Source organism: Schistocerca cancellata, chromosome 3 (assembly GCF_023864275.1).
Source record: "Schistocerca cancellata isolate TAMUIC-IGC-003103 chromosome 3, iqSchCanc2.1, whole genome shotgun sequence".
In the NCBI taxonomy this organism is placed as follows: Eukaryota; Metazoa; Arthropoda; class Insecta; order Orthoptera; family Acrididae; genus Schistocerca; species Schistocerca cancellata.
In genome coordinates this window covers 928,212,570-928,233,178 of record NC_064628.1, presented here as the reverse complement: position 1 = coordinate 928,233,178, position 20,609 = coordinate 928,212,570, and the positions used below count along the sequence as shown (strand labels likewise).

Sequence of the window (20,609 nt, the reverse complement as noted above, 5' to 3'; positions counted from 1 at the left end):
CTTTTCTGGGATTGGGATGTTTCCTCCTTTTCTTCTGTACACTGTCGGGAGTTGTGAGACATAAATTAAAGTTCGCAGGCGTATTTCTACACCTGAAAGGTGACGCATTTTCAAATTTTGCGCCAGACACTTAAGAGCGACGATAGCAGTGCCGCTATGAGAATGGAAATCAAGTTTGCCGAGTGGTGCGTTTGAGATTGGAAAACGTCTGAAGGACGTTACCTGCCATCATATGTGGCGCAAACAGGAGAGTTTGTCAGTATGACGCGGTCCGCTTATGGCGCTTGAGAAAACGGTAAATGTGGAAAGATATAAACACATTTTACAGCATTTTATACGACGTACAGAGGAGAAACAGTTCGGAGACGTTTATCGTTTGTATCAACATGACAATACAACCTGTCGTGTTGCAGCATCTGTGAGGTAGTGGTTTGTGGACAGCAGGATTCCTGAAATGGACTGGCCTGCCCACATTCAGGTCCTGAACCCAGTGGTACGCCTTTGTGGTGAGTTACTCCAAAACTCCAGCAACCTTGTCTGGTTTAACCTCCACAGGCATTCACATACCAAACTGAAAGTCTATGGAGCAGATTTCAAGCCGTCTTAGGGACGAAGGGTGTTCACATCCGATGTTAGTGTCCACTGACAGGTTTTTGTTTAATTGTGGTCATACGGTGCAGTACGTCGCCGAACGTCCTACTGCAGAGACCGCCCACCGCACGGCAAATTTTCCACGTTTGCCTGCAGTAGCCTTTTGTAAGGCGATAACATGGCGGCCGGCCGCGGTGGTGTAGCGGTTCTGGCGCTGCAGTCCGGAACCGCGGGATTGCTACGGTCGCAGGTTCGAATCCTGCCTCGGGCATGGGTGTGTGTGATGTCCTTAGGTTAGTTAGGTTTAAGTAGGTCTAAGTTCTAGGGGACTTATGACCTAAGATGTTGAGTCCCATAGTGCTCAGAGCCATTTGAACCATTTGATAACATGGCGACTAATTTTGAAATTATCTTGATACAACAATTTCAGCTGGTGCCATTAATGCTACTATAGACACGGTAACTGTTCATCACTATGTAGACGCCAGAAATATGTTCACGTTAAAGGACTCAATCAAATGGCGCAATCACGAGCACGATTATATCCACAACTTGTTAGTTTAGCAAAAAAATATTTGTGCGCAACATATACATCAGTAATGTCGTTCGGTAACGAAAGTAACTATTACCAAATTGTATCGGGTACCTTCTCCACAATATAGAACACATAGAATAATTTGTCATTACATGTACAGTCTTAGCTGATAGCCTGGAATCACTGACCAGTTGCTAAGAAACAAATGGAAAAGTTCGGAAACTTTTATACTCGCCCTCACATGATTTAATTTTTTATCTCGTACAATGGATAGCATAGGCTCAGAATTAAATCATAAGTGGTCCCAAACGCGTAGTTGAATTCAAGGTTACTGCAAGCTATCTTTACTTCTGAGGCGTGTGCCACAGCTGATGTCGTCCTTCCCTTTTCTCCCAAGTAGAATCACCTCTGCCCCACTGCCAGACCTCCAGGTATTGGTAGAAAATCAATCCGACTTTATAATGGGCCTGATAAAAAACATAACACTGTTCTCCACATGGAGTGGACAACGAGGTGATCTGGACCCGGATCAAATACGCACAGCTGACTATCTATCGGCCAGTTTAAGTGTAGTTTTAGGCGGTTTCTCACCCTCGTTTTTGCAGAGATTCACCCCCAAACCGGCTTTTTCAGTTCAGCTCGGAGAACACGCTAATCAAACAGTGAAACTAAATTAACACAGATTCACAGACAGTTTGATAAGAAAATGAAATGTGGCATCTTCTGAAAAAGATAAATGTTAGTAACAAGAAGTAGCAAAGAAAATGAATGAAATGTAATAAACAACGTAGTGCCCTAAACATAAAACAATAGTACTCAGATTCATTAGATTAGGAACTTCGTTTTATCTGGAGCATAGTGCTACCTATGTAAACAATGAAATCACACAGTGGCGAAAATAAGTGTCGAATATTGCCGAAACTTTAAACCTGAACGTTGTCATGTATTATGATATCAATATATTTGTTTCTTTGTAATACAATCCCGGTGGAAAAAAATCCATGTTTCTACTGTGAAGTAGGAGTATGTGCAGTCTATAGCAACCTTGTCGTCTCTACACGCTACTGTTCTTGTGCTGTGTATCATCACGAGAGGTCTGTTGCTTCGGTATGGTTTGCCAAAACTAACGTACAATCAGAGGTTGGGTATAGTCACTCCAATAGGACAGCGAATATGAGAGGTGAATGTCACCGTGAAAAAATCGTCCAAATGTTTCTGAGCACTATGGGACTCAACATCTGAGGTCATCAGTCCCCTAGAAATTAGAACTACTTAAACCTAACTAACCTAAGGACATCACACACATCCATGCCCGATGCAGGATTCGAACCTGCGACCATAGCGCCTAGAACCGCTCGGCCATACCAGCTGGCTGTCGCGGTGATTATCGCTGCGAGTTAATGTCTCTAGAATCTGGGACAAGTTTCTTGCGACATCATCAGCCGATGATCGTCTCAGTAGTGGCCACAGGAGAAAAACGACAGGTGCGGAGGACCAATGTTCTGTCTAACAGTAAGCAGACACCCTCAACACAATGCGACACTTCTACAGCGGCAGTTCCAAACTACTACAGAAATTCAGGTGTCAACACAAATGATCCATGGGTAGGGTTTACGCGCCAGAAGACATCTCAAGGCTCACCCTTTAAATCGGGTTCGGAGAGAGGCTTTTGTCATATTGGCATGACACTGTGGGCAGGCCAGCAGTGGGACATAACGCTCTTTCCTGATCTGATTCGTATCAGTCTCCCCCTGAAAATAATGATACTCGTGTGTCCAGCCAAGGAGGACAACGTTCACAACCCAACTATGTCGTAGACCGCTACCCTCACAATGGCAGTTCAGTCATGGTTCGGGGTGGACTCATATATGGCCGCAGTATACGACTTGTGCCAATGCATGGGAAGATGATCCGCACAACATGCTTCCACGCATTGTTGCTCCCTGTGGTGACGGAGGACAATGCACAGCCCCATCGTCACAATCTTGTGAACAGCTTCGCAGTTGAGCATGCAAACAACTAAGTGGAATCGCCCCATACTCTCCAGATCTCAGAGGGACAGAAAATGCATAATCAATTGTAAAACGAGCGACTGTTATCGTTCTATCCCACCAAAGACTACAAAGTGGAAACAAGCTATATCCCAAAACCTTATGTGGACAGTTTGCTGAGGAGTGTTCCTAATAGCACTCAGAAGTTTTCCCAGGACGACGAGGGCCAATTGTTTCATAAACACTGTGTTTTCAAGTCGACAATGATAAGAAACTGCAGTGAAATCTTTTGTGCAGTTTTTTTTTCTTCTTTTTGTTTGTGTTTATCAAGTACAAATATATTAATCTATTTTATTTTCGCTTTCTTGTGACTGTATCTGGCAGAACGAAACCAGTTTTTTCTGTTATGTCCAGTATTGACAATAAAGCAATATGCAATATATATTTTGATCATTGCGATTTTGATTTATAACAAGAACTATCTTAAAGAGATGGCGTGCTCTAGCTCGCACTGGCAGAAAGAAACGGGTATGCATGAAGAATGATGGACTAATATGTGGTTGTTGAGTTGCTTGAATCGAGACTGTAGATTAATGAGTGTCTGTATGTGCGCAGGCGCTGCGTGCGGCGCTGCTGTTGGTACCCCTGCTGGGTCTGCACTACCTGCTGACGCCGTTCCGGCCCGAGAAGGACCACCCCTGGGAGAAGGCCTACGAGCTCATCTCCGCCGTCACCGCCTCCTTCCAGGTTAGTCACTTATCCCCTCTCTTCGTGTAGTCCTGTACCCATGGAACATAGCAGACAGTCTTACAGTGATACCATTGCTGCCTCTTACGTTGTTGCTCTAGAGTCTAGACCTACTATTGCCGACAGGTGAAGAAAATGAGACTTGCCAGAAAAATATTTCCTGCAGTTCAAGGCAGGCATCATGGAAATTGTCAAGTAAGCTGGGCTGCCCATGTTGGAAACGCGACATCGATTTTGATCCGATGACGGCATATTCCACCTGGGGGGTAATACATACACTGACAGTAGTTTCAGCACCGGCCGCCAACAGGTAGCGTAGTGGCATGGCTACCGGAGCGTCGTCTTTGTCTACCCTTCAATAAGGAATGCTCAAACCCAGAAGGCTCTTTGTGGTGCAAACGTGTGAAGCTATCAGGCAACCATACCAAGCAGGTGCACTCGTGCTTCCTACAGGCAAATGAGCGAGTGTAAAGGGGTGGGATTGTGGCCTACCGAGTGGCGGAATGGTCCTTTCGGAGATCTGCCACACAAGTTGCAAGCTCTGCGTCAGTTGTGTAACGATGTTGGTATCGGTGATCACAAGAACATTCTCACAACCGTAGAGGAGAGTCTGGACATTCCCCACATCACAGACGCTCTCCAGGATCGTCGTATCGTATGGGCAGGAGGGAGATCGTACTTCTACAACAGCACAGATAAGAGGGCTTGTGAGCCAGCCGGCCGTTGTTGCCGAGCGATTCTAGGTTCGAATCCTGCCTGAGGCATGGGTGTGTGTGATATCCTTAGTTAGGTCTAGGTAGTTCTAAGTCTAGGGGACTGATGACCTCAGATGTTGAGACCCATAGTGCTTAGAACCATTTGAACCATTTTGCTTTTGAGCCCAGACATGTCAACACGAACTGTAGCGAACCAGTTATTAACATTGGGACTACAGGCACACACACCTCTAGCCAGTCTTCCACTGAAGCGAAAGCATCGACTGTGCATGGCTCGACCGGCGCCGTCAGAGGATCACTTCCAAAATGGAATGGCGCACTGTAGACTTCAGGGATGAAAGCAGATGCTGGCTGCACGCAGTTAATCGTCGATTCCACGTATGCTGTAAAGCCGGTAAGCACTGTCACGTAGAGTGCATTCGCCCATGACACACTGGCCCCACCCCGGGTCTCATGGTCTGTGGTGCGCTAAGCTACAACACTCCTCCAACTTTGGTGTTTCTGGAGGGAACGCTGACAAGCCCTCTGGTCCTTGCGGAATGGTGTTAGATCCGTTTTATATATATATATATATATATATATATATATATATATATATATATATATATACTCCTGGAAATGGAAAAAAGAACACATTGACACCGGTGTGTCAGACCCACCATACTTGCTCCGGACACTGCGAGAGGGCTGTACAAGCAATGATCACACGCACGGCACAGCGGACACACCAGGAACCACGGTGTTGGCCGTCGAATGGCGCTAGCTGCGCAGCATTTGTGCACCGCCGCCGTCAGTGTCAGCCAGTTTGCCGTGGCATACGGGGCTCCATCGCAGTCTTTAACACTGGTAGCATGCCGCGACAGCGTGGACGTGAACCATATGTGCAGTTGACGGACTTTGAGCGAGGGCGTATAGTGGGCATGCGGGAGGCCGGGTGGACGTACCGCCGAACTGCTCAACACGTGGGGCGTGAGGTCTCCACAGTACATCGATGTTGTCGCCAGTGGTCGGCGGAAGGTGCACGTGCCCGTCGACCTGGGACCGGACCGCAGCGACGCACGGATGCACGCCAAGACCGTAGGATCCTACGCAGTGCCGTAGGGGACCGCACCGCCACTTCACAGCAAATTAGGGACACTGTTGCTCCTGGGGTATCGGCGAGGACCATTCGCAACCGTCTCCATGAAGCTGGGCTACGGTCCCGCACACCGTTAGGCCGTCTTCCGCTCACGCCCCAACATCGTGCAGCCCGCCTCCAGTGGTGTCGCGACAGGCGTGAATGGAGGGACGAATGGAGACGTGTCGTCTTCAGCGATGAGAGTCGCTTCTGCCTTGGTGCCAATGATGGTCGTATGCGTGTTTGGCGCCGTGCAGGTGAGCGCCACAATCAGGACTGCATACGACCGAGGCACACAGGGCCAACACCCGGCATCATGGTGTGGGGAGCGATCTCCTACACTGGCCGTACACCACTGGTGATCGTCGAGGGGACACTGAATAGTGCACGGTACATCCAAACCGTCATCGAACCCATCGTTCTACCATTCCTAGACCGGCAAGGGAACTTGCTGTTCCAACAGGACAATGCACGTCCGCATGTATCCCGTGCCACCCAGCGTGCTCTAGAAGGTGTAAGTCAACTACCCTGGCCAGCAAGATCTCCGGATCTGTCCCCCATTGAGCATGTTTGGGACTGGATGAAGCGTCGTCTCACGCGGTCTGCACGTCCAGCACGAACGCTGGTCCAACTGAGGCGCCAGGTGGAAATGGCATGGCAAGCCGTTCCACAGGACTACATCCAGCATCTCTACGATCGTCTCCACGGGAGAATAGCAGCCGGCATTGCTGCGAAAGGTGGATATACACTGTACTAGTGCCGACGTTGTGCATGCTCTGTTGCCTGCGTCTATGTGCCTGTGGTTCTGTCAGTGTGATCATGTGATGTATCTGACCCCAGGAATGTGTCAATAAAGTTTCCCCTTCCTGGGACAATGAGTTCACGGTGTTCTTATTTCAATTTCCAGGAGTGTGTGTATATATATATATATACATACATACATACATATATATATATATATATATATATATATATATATATATATATATATATATATATATATATATATATTGCCGTTCTTGCAATAGGAAGGTGGTAAGTTGTTCCAACAGCCTAATGCTCGCCCACACACTGTCCGTGAAACCCAGTGTGCTCTGAAAGGCGTGCAGTAACTTCCCTGGTCAGCCCGATCTCCGTAGTTGTCTCCAGTCGAACACGCGTGGGAATGACGGGACAAGAAGAGACTCGCGCGACTCATCAGCCAATAACTCTTACAGAACTACGCGAACAGACTGAGCAGGCGTGGCATAACGTACCCAGTACGGTATTTGCCTTCTGTACGATCGACTGGATGCCAGCGTCAGCGCTTGGATTGGCGTCTGTGGCGGTTATACAACGTACTACTAGGGGTGTTTCAGCATGGGTAAATATCTGGGCCTCAGAATCGCGTGTGCTATTTGTCTCTAAATGTAATCATTTCATGTACGCCGTATCCACTGTTGCAACAAAGAATCTTGAGTTATCTGGAAACCTTTAAAGGATGGACTAACTTTATTCTAGCAGTGTATTTTCTAAGCTAGTATTAGCTGCCCACCCTGTATTTCGCATCTGACAGGGAGCGTACCGTACTGCTCCCGCCTCTTACTTTCGGCTCCCACTGTGTAGCCACTACGGCGGCGCAAAGCATGCAGCCTGCTAGTTACAAGTGAGCCATTGCGGCTTTGATTTCGAGGTTATTTTAACGTTTCTTACGATCTGTTATGTAGTGGACGAAAGAGGGACGTAAGCGAGACATTATAGTTACATACTATACGTGAATTTCAGAGCGTTTCCATGGTTCTTTAGAACTTCTTACGTATTACGAGTTAAATGTTACAAAATTAAGAAAAAGTTATGTGGAGAAGCTTACTTGTATCAAATGATATCAAGTGATATACGATACGCAACTTTCGAAAGGTTTAAAAATGCTCAAGTGTGTGTGAAACCTTATGGGTCTTAACTGCTAAAGGTCATCAGTCCCTAGGCTTACACACTATTTAACCTAAATTATCCTAAGGACAAACACACACACCCATGCCCGAGGGAGGACTCGAACCTCCGCCAGGACCAGCCGCACAGTCGAAGTTGTTTTGGTAATTAAAAACAGGTGTAGTTCACCGAGTTCAATAATTTTTTTTGAGTGTGGCATGATACGTTTGGTGCAAATCCCAGATATGAAAATGTTCAAATGAATTAACGCAGCTCTGGTTAATTACAATTCAGACCAAGCTTTTGATATTTTGTGTGTGAATTTCAGAATTTTTAATTGATTTTTGTGAGGAGATAAGGACATTAAAGGCATTTTCTGTTGCTACGCAGAGGGAAGGCTGGGTCTGGAGGATTGATAGAATATTTTTGTTTTTTCGTAGTCCATAGTATGGCCAATCGCTATACAATGGTCAGCCACGGCTGATTTAGTGGTCTGGCGTAATTCTATGATTTTCCGCACTGACAGGGAATTTGATAAACGCCTGGTTTTCGAAGGCCTAGGTAATATTTCAGGAGAGCTTTCCAGCAAGACTACAGCACCTCGAGACAAACGGAATGCACGCCAATGACTTGTGTTCTTCTGTTTCTTCTTTTTGTTGTCTTGGCGCAGTCTGTCTGAGTGCATGTCTTATTTGCTTCTGTTGTACCCATTTTTCCGAAATGTTGTCTCGAGGCGCTGGAGTTCAGCTGGACGGTCGTCTTACCATTAGGCTAGCTGAGCAAGACTCACGGCCAGGCCAAAACTTCCATGCATCCATGTCCAAAAGAACTTTGCATCGTAACTGAGAATAACACAGGCACTGCAATATGGTATTTATCCGCCGACTCCGGGCGAGCGACTTACAAGTGAAATGTCTCACCTGTACGGGAATATACACAATGGATGTACGGGTACAGGTTGTAGGCAGATGGTTGACCACAAATGGGAGTTTGAGTGTGACCGTGAGTCGTGCTCGAATAGGCAAATGGTAAGGCGACCGCTCGCGATAAGCGGGAAATCCGGGTTCGAGTCCCTTCCGGCACCGATTCTCATTGTCGTCATTCCATTCTAAAACTGCTGGTTGTCCAATTCTCAATTGCGAATACAGTTAATGTATTCTTATTTCGATGCGATCATGTCCTCCTCATACCTAAACCAAGAGCATCTGTAAAGTTTTTACTTCAACGATTTGGGAGGCGCGTTATTTATAGTAATGTACAGTTAAATGTGGTTTTTATTTGGCATAATTCTACATTTCTCTCAATGTGTACACTGAAAGTTGGACCTACTGACGTGTTTCAGGGCCTGTGCGTGGCAACGCTGTTCTGCTTCTGCAACGGCGAGGTAATGGCAGCAGTCCTGGGTTCGAGGACGGGCGTCCGCCCGCCGTGGCTGGTGCCGCTGACAGAGCTGCGCCTGTAGAGTCGGCAGACCCGCGGCGCACGCTAAACTACCTGCGGCCGCCTCACGCAGTAGCTAGTAGCTAGTGGCTAGTGGCTAGCTGCTAGCCAGTAGGAATAGCCAGTAGCCACGCACTCACGCAACAGTAGCCCTGCATGTCGCCCCTCACCGCTGTAGCTCTTGCGACAGCCTGCAGGGGTGATGGGAGCTCTGCTTTCCAGATTTACATCTTAGGTTTTTTTCCCCTATTTTCATCTTTACCAACACGATACCTGTTTCACACCGCAGCATTAAATTAGAAATAATTGTTTTGAAGTGCTGCATTCTTGAAGCAATGACGGTTACATGTTTCCACCACAATGACGATCACTTCTGACGAGTTAATTGTTTCAGTATATGGGATAAATTGTTCGGTGCAATTCAGATGGAAGACAAAGGCATCATGGATAACGTAAGAGTTTATTTGTAAGTGTCTGGTAGCCTGTTTTCAGATTATAAAGGAACTGTAGGAACGTACATCATCCTTAATCTGCTGGCGAAAGAAGTACGACACTAACAGTAGGGCCTAAAAAGGCGGCTGTTCCAATCTGCGTGTGAAAAATATTCAGCATTTAGTGGTATGTGGTATGTGGATGTAGTATAGTAATAAAGTACCAGGAGACCGTATATTATTGTTCTATCCTCCGCTCTCTGCTTACCATACTATATCACATTTGTAATAGCGTACTTCAGATACCAATGGTATTTTGTTAAAAACTGGGTTTACTTGTTCTTGAAAAAGCGGTTAACTCTACCTTTGTATTTATCAAAGCTTATTTTGCATCTACTATCATATCTTAAATATTATGCATTATTTAGTGATAACACTCAAGTTTACAATGATGTCATAGTCTGCAATCTGTATTGGTAAGGAATCTATGGGATCGTAGACTGATTAGACATCTTCCTCATAAGGGCAATTAAATACCTTAATTACAGTCGCTCACCTGTTAATGAACCATTTTAAGCTCATAATACGGACGCGACTGACTGTGGGAAATATCTCTTCATTGTACCATCTCGTTGCTTAAATCATATTTCAACAGTTCGTCGGAGAGATAGATGAATCCGGAACCTGTCATTTTACGAACAGTCCTCATACCGCTTATGCTAACCATGCGCAATTTACCGTTACTTCAAAGAACAAAGTCTTTACTAGTATCGTCTAAAAATCACATAGTAAACTCTTGACAATTATTTAAGGTGTAACGCAAGTTATTTTACGGGAATACGTACTAAAGAACAGTTAATTAACTGAATGTGACATAATTTACAAATCACTCTTCCTGTCCAAAATAAGTACATAAATTTTATGTTTGTGTCCTGTTTTCCTAAATGTATGTTTTCTCCTATTTTAACTCTGTGCTAGTGTTTGATACATATTTGTCTACTTTTATTTTCTGTTTATGTTTATTAACAGGTCTTTATGTTTTACATGAAGTTCTATCCAAGCTGAATGCTTTGTGTTGAGTGGTATCTGCTATTTTTTGTTTTTATGATCCATTTCCTTGACCCTTTGCCTGTGACTTATTTCTTGCTAACTGTGTCCGTTGTCTTTGTTTGTTAACAATTTTCTCATTAATTTTGTGTATGTAACTGCAGTTAAATGGGCAATAAATGAAATATATTTAAATTCAAAGGTAAATGTAGTTATAGTTACCAACAGTAATCAAGACGTGTGACAGTATAATATGAATATTTCTGCCAAAAGGCATTAACAAAACATTTTGGGTATACATCCACGACTGATTTGCAAAGATAAGATTCGTCTTATTTTTCCAATATTAGCTCTCGAAACAATGTTGAAAAAGATTATGATAAATTATATGAACTACAGAAAACCTCTCAATTCTGTCTGTACGTATGTGTGCGCGTTTGTGTTTTGGTGTCTTCATTTGGGAAATTGGTTCCTTCCTTCTTTTTCAAACTGTTCCTCAGGCTACCGACGCAATACTTGCATGCTACGCTTATCACATGTAAAGTGTTACAGCACTATAAACGTTTAATATTCGCATTAAAATGAAGTTATGGTGAAGTGTTTGGTTAAGAATCTGAATTTTTTCTGTTTACCAATAGTGCTTCTATTCTACACACTGCTTGACAATGACGTAACATAAGAGATTTTGGAAGCTACAGATATCGTCAGCAGCCTCAAACTAGTTCAATGACACAAAGTTATAACCCACTGGTGATACTTTACCTCCGTAACATATTAAAAAAAATTAATGAGTACAGACGAAATACAGTAATGAACAGTAAGTAATATATTACGTAGCGTCTTTAGTGACTATGTTTAATATTTCTCTCGGATCTGTTCGTTAAATTAAGTGAACCTTGAAATAAAAACTAATTTGCTTATCATCTGACCGATGAACGTACTATTCACTGGTGTGTCAGGAGCACTGGTGACTCACATTGTAATACATATTTATAATTTATCTGTTTGGATGGCTATCTTCGCAGTAGCTGCTGTACAACTATTATTAATTGGTCTTACTATCCCGCCATGGATGGTGGTATTTCTATCAATGGCAACACTGATTTTACATTCATTAGGCTGTGGTCTAAGACATTCCTCAGAACATTTCTCCGCTACCGCCTCTGAGAATACCTCTCGCAGAAGCGGACGGAATGTTACGCACGAAAACAAATCACTCTCTACTGCCCAAGAAAACAGGTGTTACCAAAGGTACATTTGTTCGTTGGTTTCATCACTCCAGGTTGAAGTAAACAAGTATTCCTTCGTTGCTCGCTGAGTTCCTGTCGAAACAAGTTGACTTTCATTCTTATTATTCCAGCTTTTTAAGGATTTTTGCTCCATTTTTCTGCAGTTCGCGTTATTCATTACCTTACCGACCACCATATCACATTGCCACATTTCCCCCTTTACGCAGACCGCATCTGTCACCCACCTTTCCCGTTTTGATTTTTGTGTCCTGCACTTAATTTCAACTTCCATGAGACATTCCACCCAACCACGATCCCTCAACCGTTTTCTCTACAACGACTCCTACTCTCCCACTCGACAACTTCGATCTCTGCCACAACTTCTTGGAAAACCTACCAGCGCCTGAAATTGAACACCTAACACCTATAACTGGTCATATAGCTCGTCGCTAAAGAATTTGCTTGTCGTAGGAGGGGTGCCGGATTCGATTTCTGGGCTCGAGAAAGGTGTCTGTGTGAAAGAATGACTGTCCCTGACCAAAACAACACGCACCAGGGCCAAGGCACATCAACCTATGACAGCTAGTTTGTTAACAATACGAGGTGCGGCTAGAAAAAAACCGGACTGATGCTGGAAAAAAACATTTATTTACAATTATTTACAATTTCATGTTATCTCCTTCAATGTACTCTCCTCCTCGGTCTCTACACCGCTCCATACGAATTTTCCAGTGTTCATAGCAATGCTGCAGATCATTTTCGGTAAGTCCATACATTACTTCCGTCGCTTTTCCTTTTACTGCTTCAACAGTCTCAAATCTAGTTCGTTTCAAAGCTGACTTGACTTTAGGGAAAAGAAAAAAGTCACAGGGGGCCAAATCAGGTGAGTAGGGTGGATGATCTAAGATGGGAATGTTGTGTTTTGCCAAAAACGTCTTCACTGACAACGCACTGTGAGCTGGGGCTTTGTCTTGGTGAAGGATCCATGACTTTTTTCTCCACAAATCGTTCCGTTTTCTCCGTACTCGCTCACGTAGGGTAGCCAGGACGCTAATGTAGTAATGCTGATTCACTGTTTGTCCCTCTGGTATCCAATCCCTTTGATGTCCAAAAAAAAACAATCATCATTGCCTTGAATTTCGATTTTGACATTCGTGCCTTTTTTTGTCGTGGAGAACCAGGAGTTTTCCAATGTATCGATTGGCGTTTAGTTTCGGGATCGTAAGTAAAAAACCACGATTCATCGCAAGTAATAACATTTTGTAAGAAGGTGGGATCACTTTCAATGTTTTCCAGGATGTCAGAACAAATCATTCTTCGGCGTTCCTTCTGTTCAATTGTGAGACACTTTGGAACCATTTTTGAACACACTTTGTTCATGTTGAAACTTTCATGAAGAATCTGCCTGACACTTTCCTTGTCAACTCCTGTTAACTCAGACACTGCTCTGATTGTTAAACGGCGATCTTGTCGAACAAGTTTACCGATTTTTTCAATGTTTGCATCAGTTTTTGCTGACAATGGTCTGCCAGTGCGAGTGTCATCACTGGTGTCTTCGCGGCCATCTTTAAATCGTTTAAACCACTCAAACACTTGTGTTCGCGATAAACAATCATCGCCGTACACTTGCAGATTTTTCTAGTTTGAAACAAAATTTGATGTTAACACGCTGTTCTTTCTGTACACTCAACATTTTCCGACGCACAGACAAAACGTCAACTACTTAAAACAGACGCCACGGGCAGACTGAGTGCAGGAGGCAGATGAAACTCGAGCAGTAGGCGGACCGAGAGTCACGTAACAGGCCACGCGACTTTCAGTCTTATTGCATTCGTTTTATTGTTTCACCAGTACTACACCGGTTTTTTTCTAGCCACACCTCGTACATAACGCTCCAATTCGTCCTTCACAATTGACAGTATTACATAAATGCTACCATATCAATGATTGAAATAAATATAGTGAATATCACGAATGATGATCCTTTAAACCTATGTTATAGACCGACAGTTATCTATAATTGCATTATTCATAATACAAATGTTCAAATGCAAGTCCGCTTTGTTGGGAGCATTGAGCTATGCGCCTCTTGGTAGTAGCATGGACACCTCTTAACATTTCTGCAGATATTGAAGCGCAACATGACGTATTCGTTCTTTTAACAAATCTGGATTTTCCGGTTCCGTTTCGTAAATCCTGGCTTTGATATATCCCAATAAGAAAAAAATCTAAGGGCTCTAAATCAGGTGATCTCACTGGCCATCGAATAAAATCATCACGATCTATCCACTATTCGGGGTACACAATGTCGAAATATTCCCTAAACCCTCAACAATCAAGGGGTGTCCTGCCATCGTGCTGAAAGTCGCCCTCACAGCTAATAGAAGAGGGATATCCTCTAGGAGATGACCAAGATTCAGCTCATTCTGTAGAAACTGCAAATACAGGCGATCGGTTAGTATGATACACAAATAAAGCGGTCCAGTGATGTGATCTCCTAGAGTGCCTCACCATACATTAACACCACAGTGCGCTTGCATGTGATATGATCGTAAGCACTGAGGGTCCGCAGGAGCCAAGTAATGTAGATCGTGTCTATTGACAGTGGCGAAACAGCATTCGTCTCCTCGTAAAATGTGCCTTACGAAATGCGGAAAACGTCTACTTCATTCACGAGACGTCTGCAGCACGGTACCCGATTACTGACCTACATAGCTGTTTGTGTAGATGCAGCAGAAAAGGATGCCACTGTCGTTCCTCCACAATCTTTTGTACCGAGGGTCTGGTTATTCCCAGATCCAACTGCAATTCTTCATTGTCCTGATTGCGTGAGATATAGGTATTACTGGACGAGATTTACTGACTTTCCTAATATTAATTATAATGACGATACTGTTATTATTATTATTATAGTTATAAATAATAATGCAATATAAATGCAATAACACGATAACACTTTCGCTTATACTATTTCGCTTATACTTATTTTCATTTAAGCTATGTTTACACCGTGTGGTATGTGCTTCAGAATAATCAGGGCAACTTCGAATGCGTCGCCGATTAGCTTTCCCACAATACGTTGTACATGTAAAGCTCACACAGTTCTTAAACGTACGTCTGTACGTCTAAAATCATGCGCGGAATGTAGACGTCGCATTGCAAACCGTTGTGAGTACAGTTTTCGGGCCTCAGCTGCTTTGCGGTGCGTCTCCTCATAGATCAGTATCGTAGCGATGTAGTTTTCGTTAGAGTACATTGCAGTTGCTATTTGTTTGACTGTAATACTTGAGTGGAACTACAAAGAGATGGTCGCCCTACCTTGTCAGAGCGGAAACAGGTGGAAAATGCAAGCAGATAGCGGCACAGCTCGGTGGAGGTTAGCTTGTTCGTACACTTCCCCTCTGGACAGCACAGACGAGGCAATCCTTCTTCCACTAAGATACGCGGGGGACTTAATCTAAAAACGACGACTTGCGTGGGCCGTCTGGTAAGGCCTCTGGATACGTGGGGTTGGCAGAACCCAAAACCCAAGCGGAAACGCATAAAACGCATTGAACACGATATTACAAACCTTTAATAAAGTAAAGTGAAGTGCAGATTCAGCAAAATCGAACTGAAAAAGAATAAATAAATTAAAAAATTAACAGTCTGACTGGACCAATCTTTTCCTCGACTGTAGGCTCTGCTAGAGCAGCGAAGAGAAAACCCGTTCCCTTTAAAATATATGAAATGGGGTAATAAACACCATAAGTAATGCGTGCATCTTATTCATAAGAAAAACTGTTTTCAGTCCTTTACGAGTCAAAATGTAAAAACTTACAATGCGTACAAAATATGTACAGAATTATGCCTGTGTATTCAAGTATTGTGTACTTTACAATGATGCGTATAGGCGGAGAAGTTACATCAGCTGCTCAATGTTATCTACTGAATAAGCCATTAAGATTCACTTACCTAATGTATTCTCGATGTTTAATGCAGATGTTAATTTTTACATTAGCTGAAGAGCCAAGACCGTGTTACGAGTGGAGGACGAAATACACGCGTTTTAGCTCAAGCACGCTAGCGTACGTGACTAATATGGTGCAGCCTTTCTCCAGAGAGCTGACAAATAACGAAACATTAAGTGCAGTCGAAACGAACCGTTTTCCTTTGAGAACGCTGGGGTCCCCACTTGGCCGCTACAGAGACATGTGTGTAAGCGGTCCCACACACACACCGACACACCCACCCACCCACCCACCCACCCACCCACACACACACACACACACACACACACACACAAGCACGTGACGACACAGCGATCACGTGCACGCACGACAATGCAACAGCATGACTGCCAGTGCAGCTATGACAGTGTTTCAAGAATAGTTGTTATCATTAAAAACTCTCCACGTTGTGCAGCTAAAGTCAGTATGCCGCTACCGCTGTCTGAGGAACGTGCTAGAGCATTAATGGTGTACGAATCCCATGTCGCATGTACTGGTACCCAAAACAACCTGTTGGCTCCAAAAAAGGATAAGTAACGCTTTGGAACATATGATCACCGTCATTGTAACTACAGGGCACCGATGGTAGGGACCAGAATTCACACGACAGTGTGATGTCTCAAAAATAGTGAGAGCAGAAAATTAGACATACGATGCAAAACACGATAATGTATTAGCAAACTTCAGGGTGACAATTTTTGTACTATTCGGAAAAACGTCAATTAGTTACAAACTACGGCGTGCACACGTTTTATTCAACATGTAAACGTCAATACATATATTTGGATTTCAGTTACGTCCTGTTAGATATGCCTGCCATTATTGGTGCTGATGTGGTGCAGACGAATAGCGAATTCCTGCATGACCCGCTGAAGTGTTAGGACATCGGTGCTGTCGATGACCTCCTGAACGGCTGTTTTCAGCTTAGCAATGGTTTTGGGATTTTTGCTGTATTACGTTTGATATAGCCCCCATAGCATGTGTTCAGTCCCGGAGAATATGGCGGCCAGTCGTGTCCTATGCCAAGTGCTTCTGGGTACCCCATAGTGCGAATGCAGTTACCAAAGTGCTCCTCCAAGACATTAAACGCTCTCCTGCTTCGACGGGGTCGAAAACAGAGTCACTTTGCATAATGCGGATGAAATCATCTTGCAGAGCCTTCAAGTACCGCTCGGTAGTCACGGTGCCATTAAGGAATATCGCACTGATTATTCCGTGATGGGCACTGCTCACCACACAGTCACCAGTTGAGCGTAAGGAGATTTCGATAGCGAAATGCGGGTCCTCAGCCCCTCAAATGCGCCAGTATTGCTTGTTGGCGAACCCATCCGAATGAAAAAGGGACTTCGTCGCTAAACCAAACCAACACGCGCATATTAATTACCATCATGCTCCGCGGCCAACCGTGCAGTGTGCACGTCGTAACGCAAACCGTTCAGAAGTTACGACGATTTTATCTCATATAGTTAAATAAATGTCATCCTGTACTTGAAACTAACTTGGTCGATCTGTTGAACCTACTGGTGTATTTAACAGAAATTATAATATAGACATCAACAAACGTAAAAGAGAAGTGGCAGAAAATCATCATCATCATCATCATTTAAGACTGATTATGCCTTTCAGCGTTCAGTCTGGAGCATAGCCCCCCTTATACAGTTCCTCCATGATCCCCTATTCAGTGCTAACATTGGTGCCTCTTCTGATGTTAAACCTATTACTTCAAAATCATTCTTAACCGAATCCAGGTACCTTCTCCTCGGTCTGCCCCGACACCTCCTACCCGCTACTGCTGAATCCATGAGTCTCTTGGGTAACCTTGCTTCTCCCATGCGTGTAACATGACCCCACCATCTAAGCCTGTTCGCCCTGACTGCTACATCTATAGAGTTCATTCCCAGTTTTTCTTAGATTTTCTCATTGTGGACACCCTCCTGCCATTGTTCCCATCTACTAGTACCTGCAATCATCCTAGCTACTTTCATATCCGTAACCTCAACCTTGTTGATAAGGTAACCTGAATCCACCCAGATTTCGCTCCCATACAACAAAGTTGGTCGAAAGATTGAACGGTGCACAGATAACTTAGTCTTGGTATTGACTTCCTTCTTGCAGAAGAGAGTAGATCGTAGCTGAGCGCTCAATGCATTAGCTTTGCTACACCTCGCTTCCAGTTCTTTCGCTATGTTGCCATCCTGTGAGAATATGCATCCTAAGTATTTGAAACCGTCCACCTGTTCTAACTTTGTTCCTCCTATTTGGCACTCAATCCGTTTATATTTCTTTCCCACTGACATTACTTTCGTTTTGGAGATGCTAATATTCATACCATATTCCTTACATTTCTGATCTGGCTCTGAAATATTACTTTGCAAACTTTCAATCGAATCTGCCATCACAACTAAGTCATCCGCATATGCAAGACTGCTTATTTTGTATTCACATATCTTAATCTCACCCAGCCAGTCTATAGTTTTCAACATATGATCCATAAATAATATGAACAACAGTGGAGATAGGTTGCAGCCTTATCTTACCCCTGCAACTACTCTGAACCATGAACTCAATTTACCGTCAACTCTAACTGCTGCCTGAGTATCCATATAAAGACCTTTAATTGGTTGCAAAAGGTTGCCTCCTATTCCATAATCTTGTAGAACAGACAATAACTTCCTCCTAGGAACCCGGTCATATGCCTTTTCTAGGTCTATAAAGCATAGATACAATTCCCTGTTCCACTCATAACACTTCTCCATTATTTGCCGTAAGCTAAAGATCTGGTCCTGACAACCTCTAAGAGGCCTAAACCCACACTGATTTTCATCCAGTTGGTCCTCAACTAATACTCGCACTTTCCTTTCAACAATACCTGAGAAGATTTTACCCTGATTTTTACGCTGATTAAAGAGATACCTCTGTAGTTGTTACAATCTTTTTTGTTTCCATGTTTAAAGATTGGTGTGATTACTTCTTTTGTCCAGTCTGATGGAACCTGTCCCGACTCCCAGGCCATTTCAATTATCCTGTGTAGCCATTTAAGATCTGACATTCCACTGTATTTGATGAGTTCCGACTTAATTTCATCCACCCCAGCCGCTTTATTGCACTGCAATCTGTTGACCGTTTTTTCCACTTCCTCAAATGTGATCCTATTTCCATCATCATTCCTACCCAATTCTACCTCGAAATCTGAACCATTACTGATCGCATTTTCACCTACATTGAGCAACTCTTCAAAATATTCCCTCCATCTGCCCAAGGCATCCACAGAATTCACCAGCAGTTTTCCTGACCTGTCCAAAATACTTGTCATTTACTTCTTACCTCCCTTTCGAAGACTGCTAATTACACTCCAGAATTGTTTTCCAGCAGCTAGACCCATAGTCTCCAACCTGTTTCCAAAGTGAATTAAATCAGGAGTTGCTGAGGCAATTGGACTAAGATCCGAGGAACTTTAAGTTGTGGATGATTTTGGGTCGAAGTAAAGAAGATGTAAAATTTAGATTTTCAAGAGCATGAAAAGCCCTTTCATAAAGAGAGAATTTTTAACATCCAATATAAATTTGTTGGCAAGTGTTTTCGGGAAAATATTTGAGTGCAACATTAAATCGAGTTGAAACTTGCGCGACAAACAGTACAGATGGAAAGAACGTAGAAGATGCTGAAATTTTATGATACAGTTAGGTAACAAGTCATTCGATTGCGATATGCACATAATCGCTGGTAGTACCGCGTACTTATAACAGGGCAGAGCATTGGCGGGGCTCTAATTTGTACTCAGATGATTCATGTCAAAACGTTTCCGACGTGATTATGGCCGTAAAACAGGAATTAACGGGCTTTGAACACAGAATAGTAGATGGAGCTACACGCATGGGATATTACATTTCGTTGGGGAATTCAATAAACAGGGTCCAAAGTATGCCGCCAATACCAAATTCCAGGCATTACGTCTCATCATGGACAACGCAGTGGTCGACAGCCTTCACTCGACTGCCGGGAGAGCCGGCCACTGTGGCCGAGCGGTTCTAAGAGCTTCAGTCCGTTGTCCTTAGGTTTGTTAGGTTTAAGTAGTTCTAGGGGCTGATGACCTTAGGTTAAGTCCCATAGTGCTTCGAGCCATTTGAACCATTTTGAACTGCCGAGAGAGGCGGCGTTCGCGTGGAGTTGTCAGTGCTAACTGATAAGCAACACTGCCGAGTCAATGTGAGACTTAAGCCGGACGTATTCGTTAGGACAGTGTGGTGAAATTTTCGGTTAATGGTCCATGACAGAAGACGCCTTTCGTAACAGCACGACATCGCCTGCATCATCTCTCGTGGGATCGGGACCACGTTGATTGGACCCTAGACGACTGGAAAATTTCCGTCTCGTCAGATGAGTCCGGTGTTTAGTCGGTGGTATTCGAATGTGGTGTAGACCCACGAAGCCATGGAACCAAGTTGTAAACAAGACACTCTACACGCTGGGGTGCCTGCATAATGGTGTGGGCTGTGTTAACATCGAATAGACTGCGCCCTCTGTGCCAAGTGAACCACTTAGGGACCATTTTCACCCATTCATGGAATTCATGTTCGCAAACAACGATTGACCTTTTGTGGATGTCACTGCAGAATGTGACCAGGCCACGATTGTTCGTGATTGGTAAGAAAAACATATTGGATAATTCGAGCGAATGATTTGGCCACCCAGATGGCCTGACATGAATCCCATCGAACAAATATGACCGAGACCAGTTCGTTTACAAAATACTGCACCGGTAATACTTTCTGAATTATGGAAGGCTATAGAGGTAGTTTGGCTCCATATTTCTCCAGGGGGTTTCCGACTTGTTGAGTCGATGCCACATCGATTTGCTACACTGGCTA

At 43.9% G+C, this 20,609-nt stretch overlaps 1 protein-coding gene across 1 annotated transcript in view; it reads left to right on the top strand.

Moving 5' to 3' along the window:
* LOC126176658 (calcitonin gene-related peptide type 1 receptor) overlaps nt 1-20,609 on the top strand; it is a 275,793-nt gene that overhangs the window by 215,229 nt on the left and 39,955 nt on the right. The window contains exons 7-8 of the mRNA XM_049923814.1: nt 3,733-3,864; nt 8,948-8,989. Coding sequence (XP_049779771.1) covers nt 3,733-3,864; nt 8,948-8,989 — 174 coding nt within the window. The remainder of the gene's footprint in view (nt 1-3,732; nt 3,865-8,947; nt 8,990-20,609) is intronic.